Genomic DNA, 16,502 nt, shown 5'->3' on the forward strand with positions numbered 1-16,502 from the left:
CAGAGGAAGCTCCGCCCCGGAACTGCGGTCTGCGCTGCAGCTGGGAGAAAGTCGTGGCGTCTTCAGAGAAGGTTCCCCCCTGACAACGGAGGGAGCTGCGGCCGAGTCTCCACACGGTGCGTGCGGGAGCTGGAGAGGAGCTCGGGCAGGCTCCCAGGCGCCCATCGCGGGGCTCCTCCGGCCACGGGATTCTCGGATGCCGAGAGTGCGGCCTGCGGCCCCGCCAAGCAGTCTGCGGACCCCGCGCGGGGGCCACTTCTGAAACGTCAAGGCCCGCGCGGCCCCTTCTTCTCCGCTTCGTGCGGCGGCCCGTGCGTAAGACGAGGCGCGGGCGCCGGTCAGGGGCCGGGTGCCGCTAGGAGGGACCCGGCTTGCTCTGAGGGCCGCTGTCAGCGCCCCCACGTGTAAGCATCGCCCACGTCTCTCGTGGAACTCGGGCCGTTTGGGCTCCTGGCGAGCCGGTTCCGTGGGCGAGTCTTCCTGCGTGCAGGTGTGCTCATCTCCGCGAGGCGCCATCCCGACCGGGCTTGGGCGTGCGTCACGTTTTGTAGACGCGCGAGGACCCAGTGAAACCGATGGCCTCATCACCGCCGTTTTAGAGACGGGGAAGCTGAGGCTCAGCGATCCTCAGCAGGTCTCGTGCAGGCTCAGCTGGCGAGTGGTGCCTGCTCTGAACCGGGCCGCTCCTTTGCCTTCTCTGCACGACGCTATTTTTCTTAAGCACTTAACATGTAATGAAAACCTGGATGTTTTTAAGAAGCCATTTGGCAAAGTCCAGGATGGTGGAACAGGCATTTATTTGCCCTCTTGAGGCAAGACTTGGGAAGGAAAGAAAGCTCCGTTCACGTTTAGTAAAGTAGTCTCCCCTCAGCGCCTCTCCCCCCGCAAGAAACACCCAGATTTTTATTCTGCCTTCAAAATGGCTTGAGTGTGGTGGAATTTATCCTCAATGCTTTGCATCATTTTGTGACTTTGTTATTATTATTTAAAAGGAGAGAGGCCATTTCTCCTTTTAAAAAGAGGAGAACACTGAGATTCTGGGGGCACTCATCAGGGCTTTCCAAAGCACACAAGCAATATTGGATCTGGAGTCCAACCCTGTCCGTCTCACAGGTTCCACCTTCTCGGTGGTCCATCCCCCCTGCCCCCACCGCCCCTTCCAGGCCCAGCTGGCTGCTTTGAGGGTGTATTTCTTTCCTTCTTTGATCTCTAGGTGGGAGCATCAGTGGTAGAGCCATCTTTGCGTCCTCATTTCTTGGCAGGGCTTGATAGTCCCTAGGCTGCTTAGGGAATATTTGTTGCTTCACAATCCCATGCTCCTCAGCTGGCAACCTAATGGAATGTTTCTCCTTTTCAGCAACCATGAAGCTGAAGGAGGCGAACTCGAGGCCAAAGTCCCGAAGCTATGGCAGGTTGCAGACGAAGGGAATCAGAGTTGTGGGAAAATGGAAGCAGGTGAAGATTGACCCAAATGTATTTGCCGATGGACAGATGGACGACCTGGTGTGCTTTGAGGAACTGACCGACTACCGGCTGGTCTCCCCTGCCAAGGTTTCCTCCAGTCTCTTCTCGAAGGACAAGCCCAAGAAGAGAAAGGCCCAAGCTGCTTCAGAAGGACAGGAAGAAGGAGAGTGTAGCTCCTCAAAGAAAAAAATGAAGTTGAAGAAGAGGAAAGATGGAGAAACTGAAGGAACCAATGCCCAGAAAGAGGCTGAAGTCAGAGAGGTGGAGCCAGAGCCCCAGGGAGGTGGCACAGCATGCCCAGGTCCGGAGGCAGGGGAGCTGGCGTCAGGAAGCCTGGCCCTGACGGTTCCAAAAAAGAAGAAAAAGAAAGGGAAAAAAACCCCAGAGCCTTCCCAGGGTTCTACCCCGAAGGTGCCCAAAAAAGCAAAGACATGGATGCCTGAAGTGCGCGACCAGAAGGCAGATGTGTCAGCTTGGAAGGATCTGTTTGTACCCAAGCCAGTTCTCCGTGCGCTCAGCTTTCTAGGCTTCTCTGCACCCACACCGATCCAAGCTCTGACCTTGGCACCTGCCATCCGTGACAAGCTAGACATCCTCGGAGCTGCTGAGACAGGTACAGGCACCCTTCTCTGGCCAGGGCAAGACTGCTTCTGGGTTTAGCTGTGGCTGCTCACAGGCTGGATGCTGGGGGGCGGGGGCTGCTGGGAACATAACCACAAAAACAGTGTTCAGTGGAGGTGTGTAGAAGTCAGCCAGCTCTGGGTTGAAACCTGCCAGTTCTGATTGGTACCTGAGGCAGGTCACTTTATTTCTCTGAGCAGTACAGGCCCCCTTATAAAATGGAAATAACAGCAATACGCATTTCTGTTGCTCTGTGGGTTAAATGTAAATGCTACAGTAAACTAAAATTTACACAGTCATTGTAAGTGATCTGCAAATGGTAGTTTTTTCCTGTTCTTGAGCCTTTTCTGAATGGCGCAGGTTAAAGGAGGGCTAAGATCAGTCCTCTGGAGAGGTAGACCTTCATTAGTATAAGGAAGAAGTGTCTGATTCTTGAGTTGTCCAAAGATGAAAAGGACCGCTTTGGGAGTTGGTGAGTTTATTGTCATTGGAAGGATTTGAGTCTGTGCTAAATAACCACGTGGGCAGATCCGGGCACAGGGTGACTGTTAGGACCAGGCATTGAAGAAATGCGTTTCCTCGTTTTCCAGGCTACCTCAGACTTTGTGACGAATGACAGGTGGACTCCCTGGGAGGACTGAACTGGGGACTTGGAGAGGAGCTTGTACTGCCTGGAACTGTAGTCCAACTAGACCAGCTGTGTGTGTGTATATATATGTACACATACACACACACACACATACGTACACATATATATAGAAATGTGGGCCACATACATAATTTTAAATTTCCTAGGAGCCTTGTTAAAAAGGTACAAAAGAAGAGGTGAAATTAATTTTAATGATATATTTAACCAATTATATTTAAAAATTTTCCATATGTAATTTACGTAGAATTATTGAGCTCTATTACATTTCTTTTTATTTATTTATTTATTTTTATAAGAGTTTATTATTTAAGAGCACATGCAGAACTAAGATCTCAAATGCTCCAGAAAATAACCTACATTCCTTTTCATACTAAGTTTTCAAAATCTGGTGTGTGTTTTGAACTAGCAGGACACGTCATTTTAGAGTAACCACATTTTTGGTGCTCAATAGCCATACGTGGTCAATGACCACTGTACCGTGTGGCATAGGACTAGACCATCTAAACACTTAGTGCCTCCTGGAACAGGGGTCAGGAAGTTGGCGTGAGGCCTTATGTAGGAGTCACGCAGATGGAAGAGCAAGCAAACACCAGTTAAGGGGAATGGAGGCAATAATGGCTTAGAGCATTTACTCAGCATTTACAATGCATCATGCCCTGTGTTAAGTTTGTACAACCACTCTGGAGTAAATTCCACTGGCATTCCCATCTTACTGATATGGAAACTTGGTATCACAGAGGGTAGACATCATCTCCAAAGCTGCATAACTGGAAGTGGTAGTGCCTGGGTGCTAGTCTGAGTCTTTGTGCCATTAGACATTTGGCTGTGCTGCTTTGGTACGTGCAGAGGCCTGGAAGTGGGTTTCTGAAGGCAGAGGGGCGAGGCCATTGGGAGCCATGGTGGCTAAAGCCTGATGTTGGATTTGTACCACAACGCTTACCAGGCCATCCGCGAGGAATGTTGTGGATCTGCAGGCCCAAGATGCAGAAAGATTGGGGCTGTGGACTGCTGCCTGTGCAGGTGATGAATACGCCCGTCGTCCGCACAAGATGCTCTGGCCCCCTTTGTAATTCCTCCTTTCCTGGCCTCCCCTCTTTTATCCCCAAGCAACCTCTGATATTTCCGTGTTTCTTGTTTGTGCTTTTTGTTTTATCCTTTATATGTGTAAGAAATCCCAAAATACATTTTCATTATTTTTGCTTCAACTGGTCAACTAATTTCAAGAGAAGTTTAAATAAGAAAATGACATCTTTTATATTTATTCATGTTACCATTTCTGGTGCTCTTCTTTTTTTTTTTTGGATCCAGATTTTCCTCTGTATGAAAGACTTCCTTTAATATTTTTTATAGTTCAGGTCTACTGATGATAAATTATTTTAGCTTTTATATGCCTAAAAAAGTCTTTATTTTTACATTTGTTTTGAAAGAGACTTGCTGAGTGTCGAGTGCCAGATTGTTAGTTATTTTTTCAGGTCTTCAAGTACCAATATTGTTACACTCTCTTCTAGCTTTCATTGTGTCTGATAAAAAGTCCTGTTTTTCTTATCTGAAGTTTTATGGGTCTGTTTTTGTTCTGTTTTTCTTCTAGTTCTTGCTTATAGGACCTCATTTCTTCGTGAGTTTTTTAATACTGAGAGATGCTCATTGTCCTCTGAAAATTATTTGTGAGAATTTTTTGAGGCCTATGATAAAGGTTTCTTTTTCCAAAACTCATTTATTTGCTTCTGCTTAGGCTCGATAACTTTGAAACTATGGGACTTTAAATTCTCAGCTTGAGGTGTTTTATTTTGTTTGTTTTTGAAATATTTTTCAAAGATTTTATTTATTTTTTGAGGGAGGGGAAGAGAGGGAGAGAGACGTCAGTGTGTGCGAGCTACATCGATAGGCTCACTCCCACACATCCCTGGCTGGGGGCCTGGCCTGCGACCCGGGCATGTCCACTGAGCCATACCAGCCAGGGCAGAATTTTTATTTTTTTATTCCTTGTTCCACACCAAAGAAAGATCTTGGGAAAGTACTGTATAGATTTCCATTCCTTAACCCTCCACACCATGTTGTTCCTTAGCAACAACAACAAAACACACATGTATACAACTTGCCCATCTCTTGGGGGTTTCATTGCTTGGACATTTGTCTGTCATTCATCATTGGTGACCTCAGGTTTCAAGGCCAGTTTGCCAGGTTTTCTTCAGGCTCCTAAATTATAGGAGCAATGCTGTAAGGAAACTTATGTAGGATGGAGGGGCTTTGGGTTGGTCAGGGTGGCACTCTGTCATTTCAAGGGTCCTTTATTCTATGAAAAAGAAAGAACCCCGGACAAAAGTATGTGCATCTGTTGATTCACACTGTTTTTGTTGACTTGTTTTACTTCTAAGGAAGCGGGAAAACTCTCGCCTTTGCCATCCCAATGCTTAATTCCGTGCTGCAGTGGCAGGTGAAGAAGCCTACCCCCCCTCTAAGGAACACGGCAGCAGCGCCTGGCGACACTGGAGCTGAGGCAGGGCCACTGGGCGAGGCTGGAACTGAGTCTGCAGCGTCGTCTGGTGAGATTGGGACTGAAGGTGAAGCACAGCCCAGCGAGGCTGGAGCGAAGGCTAGAGCACCACCCAGCAAGGCAAGTGCCAAGGCTGGCACTGCCACCTCAGAGCAGGCGCTGCCCTTCTGTGACGACGATGCTGGTGAAGGACCTTCTTCCCTGATCAGGGAGAAGCCTGTCCCCAAACTGGATGAGGATGAACAGAAGTTTGATGAAGAGCAGACTGGAAAGTTAGAACAAGAGTTGGGTGGCAAAACTGTCACCTGTGAAACACATCCAAAGCGTCCCCTACTTGGACTGGTTCTGACTCCCACTCGAGAACTGGCCGTCCAGGTCAAACAGCACATTGATGCTGTGGCCAGGTTTACAGGTGAGATTTAGTTCTATGTAATAAGTATTTCCTGAGAGCATCCTAGGTAGCAGAGGTGAATGAGCTGTGGCCTCTGTCCCCTAGGGAAACCTTTGTCATCTGTCAGAGGATTAAGCCCTGCAGGAATTGAGTGACACTTTCTCAGTTTTCCTAAGAATGACACATAGCTAATGCTATTGTAGATGCACAGGAAATTAATTTATTGGATACAGTATATGCTCAGGGCAGGGTTTTGCGAACTACCTGTTTTTGTAAATAACGTGCAGCCACACCCATTCGTTTACAAATGTGGTGGCTTTTGTACTACCAAGGCGGAGTGGAGTAGAGAGTAGTTGTTACTGAGCCATTTCGACCACAAAGCCAAAAATGCTGACAGTTGACCCTTCAGGAGAAACTTTGCTGACCTCTGCTTTAAAGCATTAGAACTTCAATTCTCTCATGGGACTCCTTTAGGGAAGAACAGCACAGTGGGAATTTGAAGTTTATAATAAAAGCAGCAGTTATTTACCAAGCTCTTACTGTGTGCCCGGTACTCTGCTAAGCGCCTTGCCTGCGTGACTGTGTGTCTTTCACGCTGGGTACCTGGAGTCAGTCCTCCACAGGGGAGGAGAGAAGAACGCTGGGCCGAAGAGGAGATTCGGGTTAATTCTAACTGAGGGGGATGGGCAGGGCTTCCTAGGGGAGGCGTGTCACAGCTACAAGCAGCTTGACTCCCAGCGTCGCGGCGGGACGCAGCTCAGCTTCTCCAGGGCCTTAGATGTACGCATGCCTGGGTTCGGATGCACCCCTTCCGCTGTAGCTGGGGAGGAGGGAGTAGAAAGAAGCAAGGTGGGGGGCGTAGGCAAGGCCCAGCTCACAGAAAAGACCCAGTAGGTCCTCTAGGAGTGGCACCGACAGTCACCCCCTGGAGAGGGGAGCTGTGCCGGTGACCGCCTGGGTGGGGGTGCCCGGGTCCGCTGTGGAGGAAAAGCGGCGAGACTGAGCGACAGTGTCCCTTGTGTTTTGTCTTCCGTAGGAATTAAAACTGCTATTTTGGTGGGTGGAATGTCCACGCAGAAGCAGCAGAGGATGCTGAACCGCCAGCCCGAGATTGTGATCGCCACTCCAGGCCGCCTGTGGGAGCTCGTGAAGGAAAAGCACCCTCATCTGAGCGACCTCCGGCAGCTCAGGTGAGAGGCAGTGGCTGCCCTCCCCCGGCCCTCGGTTCTGGAGTGGGCCTGAGGCGACGTGGTAGTGTGTGCAGTGCCTTCTCCCTGTCACAAAATGCCATGGTGTGGTACCGGACGGCCAGACCGTGGCCTTTGGAAAACTAAGTGTGCACGAGGGAGATTAGTTGAGGCCCTCACATGGTGGTCGCGCGCGCGCGTGCGTGCATGTGTAGGGTGGGGATGGTAGTAAAGTGCTCTAGGTCAGTGGCCCCCAACCTTTTTGGCACCAGGGACCAGTTTTGTAGAAGACAGTTGTTCCGTGGTTGCGGGGTGGGGAGGACAGGAGGTGGAGCTCAGCCGGGACGGTGAGTAAAGCTCTGGGTGCTCACCCCCACCCACCGGCCGCTGTGCCGCCCAGGTCCAGCAGGGCTGGCTCAGGTCTGTGGCCTCGGGGTTGTGGGCTCCTGCTCTAGATGGTCCCTCTTAGCCACTATTAACCAGCTCAGGTGTCTGGATCTACAGGTGCCTGGTGATTGATGAGGCTGACCGCATGGTCGAGAAAGGCCACTTTGCTGAGCTCTCACAGCTGCTAGAGATGCTCAATGACACCCAGTACAACCCAAAGCGGCAGACACTTGTTTTTTCTGCTACACTGACCCTGGTACATCAAGCTCCTGCTCGAATCCTTCATAAGAAGCACACCAAGAAAATTGACAAAACTGCCAAACTTGACCTTCTCATGCAGAAGATTGGCATGCGGGGCAAGCCCAAGGTCATTGACCTCACAAGAAATGAAGCCACAGTGGAGACACTGACAGAGACCAAGATCCATTGTGAGAATGATGAGAAAGACTTATATCTGTACTACTTCCTGATGCAGTATCCAGGCCGCACCCTGGTGTTCGCCAACAGTATTTCCTGCATCAAGCGCCTCTCCGGGCTCCTCAAAGTCTTAGACATCATGCCGCTGACCCTGCATGCTTGCATGCACCAGAAGCAGAGGCTCAGAAACCTCGAGCAGTTTGCCCGTCTGGAAGAGTAAGTCGGGCCTGTCCCTGGAGCCCAGCCTGTAGCCGTTGGGTCAGGGTTGCCAGGGCGATGGGGAGATGGTGGGAAGCCCCCTTCTGTCACGGGGGCCTTGCCAGTGGAAGGCACACTTTGCTTGCACAGCGTGAGGCAGGCTCGCCCTCATCTAGTGCAGGGGGTTGCAGGTAATGCCCAACGGGAACTTTCTTAATAACAAGCAATGATGACAATAGTACCTAACATATTGCACACTTACCAATAGATTAAAATGCCATGCTGGCATTTTAGATACATTGCAACATTCACTTCTGACATTCTTGAGAAGCAGCAGAACAGATTGGCGGTAAAGAGCACAGACTGGAACCAGACTGCCTGAGATCAAATCCTGGCTGTGCCACTTTTAGCTGGTCAAGTTACTTCTCTGTTTCAGTTTTCTCATAATTAGTGTAATGATAGAAGCCGCCTCAGAGGGCTTTTATGAAGATCAGGTGAATTTACGCATATAAAGTATTTCAAATTGCCTGGCACATAGTATGTACTTGCTAAATGTTAGCTTTAATATCATTATTATTCTCATAGGTGAAAAAAGTGAGCTCTGGGTAAGCTAATCAGCTTGCCTGGGGTTTCTTAAGCCCGGCAGAGCGGGGCCTCAGACAAGCCTGTGAGACCCAGAGCTCACGCTGTGCCCCGCATACTGTCATTGTCCCGTCTGCTTCAGAGGCAGACCGGTGCTCAGGCAGCAGGGTGCACCTGGGCAGATGAGGGCCTGGGAAGTTGTGGCTGACTCCGAACTGGCATTTGCCCACAACGGTTTTTCAGGTGACAGGGTGAGTAGTTTAGAACAAGTGTCTGGTTTACCTCCCTTTGAATGTTGGTGGGTAAAGTTAGTGGTTTATGGGATCAGGGCGTGGCCAACTGGCCCAGGGGCCACATGTGGCTCACCGCCTGTTTTTGTGCTAAAGCTGTATTGGAACAGAGCAAGGCCCATCAGTGTATTGTCTGTGCCAGCCTCTGCGCTGTATCAGCAGAGCCGGGTAGTTTCCACAGAGACTGGCATCCACAAAGCCAAAAATAATTTACTGTCTAGCCCTTTGCAGAAAAAGTGTGCTGGCCTTGACTTAGAGCAATTGTTTAGTGTTTTTACAGACTTCAGTTTGCATCGTATTCTCCATTCCTGCTTCACAGATACAAGGAGTTTGGACCTTGAAGGGTCCAGAATCTTAAGTTTTTCAAACAGACCTCAGGTGCTTTCAGCTTTTCTTGAACTATACAGACATTAAGAAATGTCACCCCACACATACTATCAAGTGCTTGCTCTGCAACGGGCACTGTTCCAGGGACTGGTACTAGCGCAGTGAATGATGCTAAGTCCCATAGAGTCCACACTCCAGCAGAGGGAAGTAATAAATTGAAAAGTAAGCTTATAGTTTGTCAGGTGATACTGAGAGCTAAATAGTAAAGTAGGGGGAGCTGTGCAGCCTGTGTGTGTGGCCAGGGAGGCTTCTCTGATAAGGGGGATTTGAGCAGAAAATGGACTATCTGAGGAAGACCTTTTGAGACCTAAGGTATAGGAAGCCTATGAACTTTAAGCAGGTTCAAAGGCTTAAAGGCAAGGGCGTGTTTGGCATGTTTGAGGAAGAGCAAGGACAACTCTGCCTGGAGGGGAGTAAGTGGGAGGGTGATGGAAGGTAAGGTCGCCAACCTGGAGTATGTGTGGCTTCACTTAATTCACTGGAGGTGGTCTTCAGTTTTGCAGAGGGCGGCTTGTTGATTATAGCCACGTATGTACCTTGGGAAGGTAATCTCTTTGAGCCTAAGTTTCTAAATCTATAAAAGGGAGATAAATAGTATTATTTCATAGAGGTTTATAAGGATGACAGTGTTTAGAGGACTCAGCAGGTGGCAAGAATTTGATTAGTGGCAGCTCTTGGGTACCGTTAATGAGCTTTCTGTCTGTACCACAGTTGTGTTCTCCTGGCAACAGATGTGGCGGCTCGGGGCCTGGATATTCCTAAAGTCCAGCACGTCATCCATTACCAGGTGAGGCACCAGGGAACTTGTGGGCATCTCCCATCAGCAAATGGGGAGTTTTTATTTTTTATTTTTAGAGAGGGGAGGGGAAGGTGAAAGGGAGAGAAACAAAGATGCTTGATATTTACGGGTGGAGAGATGGGCGTGTAGAGGCAGGAAAGGAAGGGGCAAGGACATGGGAAGTGGACGGTCAGTTGAGAGAGAAGAGGGGGTTGTGCTGGGAGAGGGAAGTGAAGGGGGGCAGATAGATCTCCTTTCCAGCCCTGCACTGGGGAGGGCGCTGAGCGTTACCTGGGCTCCGTGGAGAAGGCGGATGTTGAGCAGCGGCGTGCGCTGTGGGAGCAGGGGAGGGAGGGCTTGTCAGCGCCCGGGCCACATTACCTGTGGAAAACACATAGAGGCCGCTGGGCCCCGGGCTTAGCATGGCCTTTGCAGCCAGACTGCTTCAGTTCGAGTCCTGGCATCACCATGTGGTTGGATAACCTAGGAGGGATTGCTTAGCACCCATCTGTGAGGAATAAGTGGGATAATACATGCAGAGTGCTTAGAATTGCCTGGCACATTGCAAATGTTGCCACTCAGTAAATGTTGGTTGTGATTATAGTCAGCCAGTCATGCGGAATTAATGAAGAACCAGTGGATTTTTTAGGGGGTTATAAAGGTCAGAGTTTTGACTCAGGAAGATGACACTGGCAGCTTTGGGCTGCATCAGGGAGAGTGGGGAAGACTAGAGACCAAATAAGGAGGGACCGCCGTTTTCCACCTGAGGAGCCCTGAGGGCCTGCACGGTGCACTGGCACCGCACCAGGGGCGGTCTGACTCGGGCCGGGAGAGGGCTGGGTCGGCCCGTGGTGCGGGGGCGGCTGCCAGCCGGGGGCGCTGCTGGCCCCGAGGGGAGGAGCAGTGTGGGGCGATCGCCACGTGGTCACCTCCCAGTTCTCCTTGGGCAGGTCCCCCGCACCTCGGAGATCTATGTCCACCGAAGTGGCCGAACGGCTCGTGCCACCAATGAAGGTCTCAGCCTGATGCTGATTGGGCCTGAGGACATGATCAACTTCAAGAAGATTTACAAAACCCTCAAGAAAGATGAGGACATCCCATTCTTCCCTGTGCAGACAAAGTACATGGACACAGTCAAGGTAAAGAGAGTGAAAAGCCCCGTCGCTGATGAGGGGAGGGGCCATGCTGCCCCCTCGCCTTGGAAGTGCAACCCTGAGAAACTGGGGGTGGGTCTGCCACGAGTGGGACAGGGAGGCTCATAAAAATACGGAATGGGGCGCTGTTCTGATGTGAGGAAGGAATGGCAAGTGGCCGAAAGGGGAATTGTCTTCCCGAACCATCTTCCCCCGGAGCCTCCACCATCCCCCTCCTCCTCTGGACAAGGGCAGCGGGCACTGCTGCCTGTCCGTCCCATGGGACGGTTGTAGGGAAGCGAGGTCAGTGTGTCTTGCCGAGGCAGAGACGCAAGTTCTGTCATGGTCTTGGAGCAGGTGCCAATGGTTCCTACCTCTGGTGTTTCGTTTTAACTTACCGGGCGCTCACTGAGTGGGTGCTGCCTGCTGTGGGCCAGAGTGCATCAGATAGCAAGCCGGGCGCATTCTCCACGGAGGTCCACTGGCGTGAGAGGCAGGCCAAGCCCACGCCAGCATTGAGGCACAGGTGGCGTGCGGAGGGACTAAGCAGGCACATGGTCGAACTGGTAGAAGACGAGGTTTCCTCCGGGCCGCCTGCAGGCAGAGACGTGGAATTGCGAAGAGGAGATGAAATTCCAGGAGTCGAGGGAGTAGAAGCATGGGACAGTTCAAGGACTTTGGGGAGACCTAGGGGAGAGGAAGATGGAAAGGTGGGTACAGAGGGTTCCCGTTAGTAAAGAGATAAGGAGCCACTCTGGCTTTTCATGACTCCTTTCCCTTACATCGCAAGATCGCTTCCTTTTCTTGGTGTATCCTGTGACTGCTGCCTGACCCATGAGAGGGAAGGTTGAAATGTTTGTGGAGAACGACGGCGTGAAAGAGTTGGTTGTCCCTGTGGTTGAGGGCTGGGCCCTAACTCGGGGCTGTGGCGCCTGGGAAGGAGTTTCCTTTGGACACCTGTAGGTCGGCAGTGCGCCCAAGTGGGCTTCCACGGGAGGCTGTTCAGGTTTGCTGGGAAAGCCGGCTCTTGTGATTTCCCGTGTACGCGCACATGCAATGATTGCCTTCTGCTTTTTCATCAGGGACCGCTGATCTCAAGGGCGTTTTTAAAAAAATAATACACAACCTGAATGGACTTTGGTTCCCAGAGGCCTGAACCCTTTGTCAGATGAACACTTTCTGTTCCTTTCCCCAGGAGCGAATCCAGTTGGCTCGGCAGATTGAGAAAGCAGAGTACCACAACTTCCAGGCTTGTCTGCACAACTCGTGGATTGAACAGGCGGCAGCTGCCCTTGAGATTGAGCTGGATGAAGAAATGTATAAGGGTGAGTGAGCTGGGTGGAGCTTGAGAAGGGGGGCATTCGCTTGTGCACTTGTGTTTTCCTTCCAGCCTTTGTCTGGTTGGAACCGCCCCACTACCATGGAGCCTGTCAAAATTGGCAAGATGCCTTTTCCTTCTCCGTGACAGGCCCTCGTCCAGATGAATGTAAAGCCCTCAGTCTTTGTTCCCTCTGTCTTGTTTGTCTGGAGCCTTCAGCTGCCATGCACACGTGGAGGAGAGACAGCGACCTTGGGAGCAGGCTCTGGCCAGACTGCCCATGTTTGAGTGCTGGCCTGTCCCCTTAACTGCTGTTACCGGGCCAGGTCTCTTGATCTCTGGTGCCTAGGCTGTCCCCATTTATAAAATGCAGGTTATAAAGTGCCTGTCTCCTGCGGTCATTGCAAAAAGGACCTAACTTTAATGGTCTTAAAGTGCTTGTAACAACGACTGGCAAGTAGAAAGTATTTGATACATTTTAAGGTATTTATTGTCATCATTACTACTACACCTGGTTTCCAAGCTAACAAACCACTTTGTGTATCGTCTCACCTGATGTCCACACTCTCATGACAGACAGTAGGAATAGTTACCCTTTTCCACAGGGGAACCAGGGGCTCACAGAAGAGAAGCGACTTGTGTAGGGAAATGGCTCCATGGCTAGGCATTTCCGGGGCCCAAGGCCAAGGATTCAGGGGTGAATCTGTGTGGTCCCTGCTCTAGGAAAGCTCCAAGTCTAAGGCGGTAGAACCACACTTGGAACTGACACCACCAGTTAGATCCAGTGCCCTTTCCAGCCCCCAAGTGAGCAGCTCAGCTGGGATGTTGGCATCTCGGTGCCAAAATGAACAGATTCAAATTCCGAATCAACAGACAGACTACTCTCTGCTCAGCATGGAAGCCGGAGACCATACCACTGGGCGTGACGACAGGGACCTAGTCCTCTGGTAGCCTGGGCTCGGGGCTGGGCCTGTAGATGCACGAGGCTCTGGCCTCCCTGAGGACAGGCCAGCGTGGAGCCCTTTGGCTGTGCCCGCCTTTGCAGGGGCAGTCACAGGGCTGTGGGGAGGTACCAGAGAGCCAGGCGGCAGAGACGGCATTTCCTGTCTTCTGGGGGGTTTGCAGCTGTTGAGTTGTCAGAGCCCAGGCTGCAGGTAGGTGGATCATAGGAAGAAAACTGATACTCAAGTCCGGAGACTTGGGTTCTAGTCCGTTTCACAGCTAGCCCTGTGACCTTCGGCAAGCGACCTCTGAGTTTCCTGAACTGTAAGATGAAGATAATTCCTGCCTTAGAGGGGTTTTGTGAGAAGTAAAGGACCAAGGGCCCTGAGTGTCTATCCCTCCTAAATTATGTTAGGAGTTGGTCAACACCGGATTCTGCTGAGAACTTTTGAGCCCTGGTTGTCCAAAAGAGTTCCAAAACGTTTTTCATCACGAGTATTATCCATCAAGGGAAACAGTCTTCTAGTAAATATGATCTTTTTCATATTGTGTTTAAGGAGGAAAAGCTGACCAACAAGAAGAACGTCGGAGACAAAAGCAAATGAAGGTCCTGAAGAAGGAGTTACGCCATTTGCTCTCCCAACCATTGTTCAAAGATGAGGTGAAAACCAAGTATCCAACTCAGTCTGGCAAGCCCCCTGCACTCAGGCCTGCCCCAAGAAATGGTGAGTCCGCTTTGAGCTGCCTCACTAAACAGAAGAAGAAGAAGCCAAAGCCAAAAATGAAAGAGCAGCAAGAAGAACCACAGGCGAGCACAAGTGCAAGTTAACTGCCCCCGAGTCAGAGTCTGCTAGTGGCCACACGTTGTGTCTGTGCCCTGTAGTTATATGGGAAATTGTCCCTATTTCGTTTCATTCCACTGTTAACCCTACTACAAAAGTCTCCCTCTTTCCATGCCATCCCCGTAGTGGGAGGGACCTCGTATGGATTTGTGTTGTTTTTGGAGTACGAATTATTTGTAGCAGCTTATGTATTTCCGTATTTCAGTGTTTATAGGCTTGTTTGTTCAACTCGATTTCATTAATTAAAAACAGTTGAACTAGCGTGTCAGCCTGTGTTTTTAGCCAGAATGTGGGGGATACTGTCATAGTCCTCTGGCTGCAGGATGTACATGGGGGTGTCTCACCTCCCTGGACAGTGCAAATGGAGCAGGAAGCCAGAGAGCTTTGCACGTCACTGTAAAAATCATTTCTGCCAGGTTCTCAGCGTGTGTTCCTGCTTTTCCCCTGCAGCAGAACCCGTAGCTCCTGGGCCCTCTACCATGCGCTCACAGCCATTGTTTTGTCTGAGCCACTCTGGGAGGTGGGCAGGGAAGGGGTCGCCATCCTCAGGTTCCGAGAGAACACAGGCCTCCTTAACGTCAGAGGCACTGTGTGCAAGGCAGTCAGGAATGGTCCTGGCCCATTTCTCTGGCCTTGTCTCTCCGCCCCGCCCCTCTGTGACAGAACTGCTTGCTTCCCACGCTCCCGTATGCCCCTTCTTTTGTCCTGAGCCTTGCGTAAGCTTCCTTTGGCCTGATTGCCGTTCCCATCCTTGAGCACGGCTTTGCGTTCTCTGGTCCCTCAGCTCCCCTAGAGGGTGTCCCTGCTGTGGGCTCCCAGAGTAACCACGCTTGCCCTCTTCACAGTACCTACACGCTCAGCGTCTTTGCGGAGCTCCTTGAGAGCAGAGGCTGTGTTATCACCCCTCGCAGCCCGCCGCTTGGGCCAGAGCACGGTGGAAGTGTGTGCTGAGGGAGCCGGTGGCCTCCCAGCGCCCCCCCGGCTGTCCCTGCGTCAGCCGGGATGAGCAGCCACAATTGCTGCAATTCCAGGAGAAGCGCCGATTTCTCTGTGGCTGAGTCTGGGCTTCTGAAGGGCATCCCCTCGGCCCCTTGGTCGGCAAGGGTGGCAGGACGACAGCAGCCTTCCCTCCGCCCCTCGGGCGGCGACCACAGGGTATTGGTCTACGCTCAGTTCAGGTATCGTGTGTGTGGCCCAAGTACCAGGCACTGTTAGGCACTGTTAGCTCTGTTAACTATCATTTCAGGTGTCCCCACCGGGCCCTGAGACACAAGTCTTAGTATCTCTTTTTGTAGCTGAGAAAGCTGACGCTGGTTAAGACTTCTCAGGATCACACAGCAGCCGGTGGCAGAGCTGGGTTTGGAACCCTGGGTAAGTCCTTGTGGGACCAAGTTCAGAAAACCGCTTTGGTCTTCAGAGACAGTAGCGTTGCCGAGGAATGTCTCCCCGGTATCACAAGTGGCCTGGAGGGAGGGGTGCAGCCGGAGACAGCCCTAGTCTGTGAGGTCAGCTCCTACGGTGACAGCGCTCAGAGGATGGCAGGGGGCTCCCCATTTTCCAAATAATGCATGGAGGTTTCAGGAGGCTCAAGTTGCTTAGCAGCCCCTGAGCCGTGAGCGGTCCAGACCACGTGTGATAGGCCAAAGATCCACTAATGGCCATTGACATCCTGCCCTTACCTGTCACTGCAAATCTTGTTTTAGTGGGGTACCGTGTTGAGGGGGTGGGTTTTAAAAAGGTGAGGCCAGCCTCCCAGGCACTTCTGCTCTCTGACCTGATGGGGTGAGGCCTTGGTGAGGCCTCTGGTTCCTTTGGTGCTTCCAGTCCAAGGCCAGGGCTTCCTGAATGTCTGGATCTTCCACTAAACAAGGAGCGGAGACTACCCCCAGTCTACTCACACACATAAGCCCCATGGGTACCAAATAATAAGCCAGGACAAAGTTGTTAGGGAAACCATTTGAATGCTAGGAAATGTTTTCGCCTACTGCCCTGGAAGCTGTCGGGCCTGGCCCATATCCTGTCGGACCAAAGGCCCCAGGGACAGCCCCTTGGAGCCACAACCCCAGGCCCTATTTCTGCTCAGTGAGGGAGTATGTTCGGTTCTTAGACTGCTGTTGGGGAAGCCATAGTGCCAAGGGCAAGGTGACTTGTTCCCTTACCCTGCAGTACCCGCGGCCGCCCTTGGGAAGGGCGGGTTGGGCGCATCCCGTTTGCGGAACCCCCACTATGTGTCAGGTCTTGTAGTAGTTTTCACACGCACAGTCTCGTTCCACTTCAGCTAGTAGTCCTGTGATGTGTAGGTATTTCCCTCCTGTGGGAACTGGGGCTCAGAGAGGCGAAGTCTTGTCCAGGTTAGGTAGCTAGTAAGTTACAAAGTTGAGATTCAAACCCAGGCTGCCTCAAGAGCCCCTTTGTGCTTAAA

At 51.3% G+C, this 16,502-nt stretch overlaps 1 protein-coding gene across 3 annotated transcripts; it reads left to right on the forward strand.

Annotated features, from left to right (window-relative positions):
• The first annotated feature begins 19 nt into the window (after window positions 1–19).
• On the forward strand, window positions 20–14,308 carry DDX24 (DEAD-box helicase 24). Of its 3 annotated transcripts, none has more exons than XM_054567096.1 (9): window positions 20–116; window positions 1,358–2,077; window positions 5,110–5,640; window positions 6,656–6,809; window positions 7,311–7,826; window positions 9,779–9,854; window positions 10,796–10,984; window positions 12,174–12,303; window positions 13,796–14,308. In XM_054567096.1, exons 2-9 carry the CDS (start codon window positions 1,363–1,365, stop codon window positions 14,065–14,067), a joined length of 2,583 nt encoding a protein of 860 aa, XP_054423071.1. In that variant the 5' UTR covers window positions 20–116; window positions 1,358–1,362; the 3' UTR covers window positions 14,068–14,308. The 3 variants fall into 3 exon arrangements, with proteins under 3 accessions (XP_054423071.1, XP_054423072.1, XP_054423073.1); XM_054567097.1 differs by lacking the exon at window positions 20–116 and adding an exon at window positions 124–404; XM_054567098.1 differs by lacking the exon at window positions 20–116 and adding an exon at window positions 399–490.
• The last annotated feature ends 2,194 nt before the right edge of the window (window positions 14,309–16,502 follow it).

This window comes from Pteronotus mesoamericanus, unplaced genomic scaffold, assembly GCF_021234165.1.
Source record: "Pteronotus mesoamericanus isolate MK-2021 breed Mesoamerican mustached bat unplaced genomic scaffold, CSHL_Meso_final contig_182, whole genome shotgun sequence".
Taxonomy (NCBI): domain Eukaryota; kingdom Metazoa; phylum Chordata; class Mammalia; order Chiroptera; family Mormoopidae; genus Pteronotus; species Pteronotus mesoamericanus.

Bases quoted from the DNA above. Each gene is read 5' to 3' on its own strand.
- DDX24 (XM_054567096.1), top strand. From the start codon at position 1,363: ATGAAGCTGAAGGAGGCGAACTCGAGGCCAAAGTCCCGAAGCTATGGC. The intron at 5,641-6,655 runs GTGAGATTTAGT...TGTCTTCCGTAG, and splicing joins TGCTGTGGCCAGGTTTACAG to GAATTAAAACTGCTATTTTG. The intron at 6,810-7,310 runs GTGAGAGGCAGT...CTGGATCTACAG, and splicing joins AGCGACCTCCGGCAGCTCAG to GTGCCTGGTGATTGATGAGG.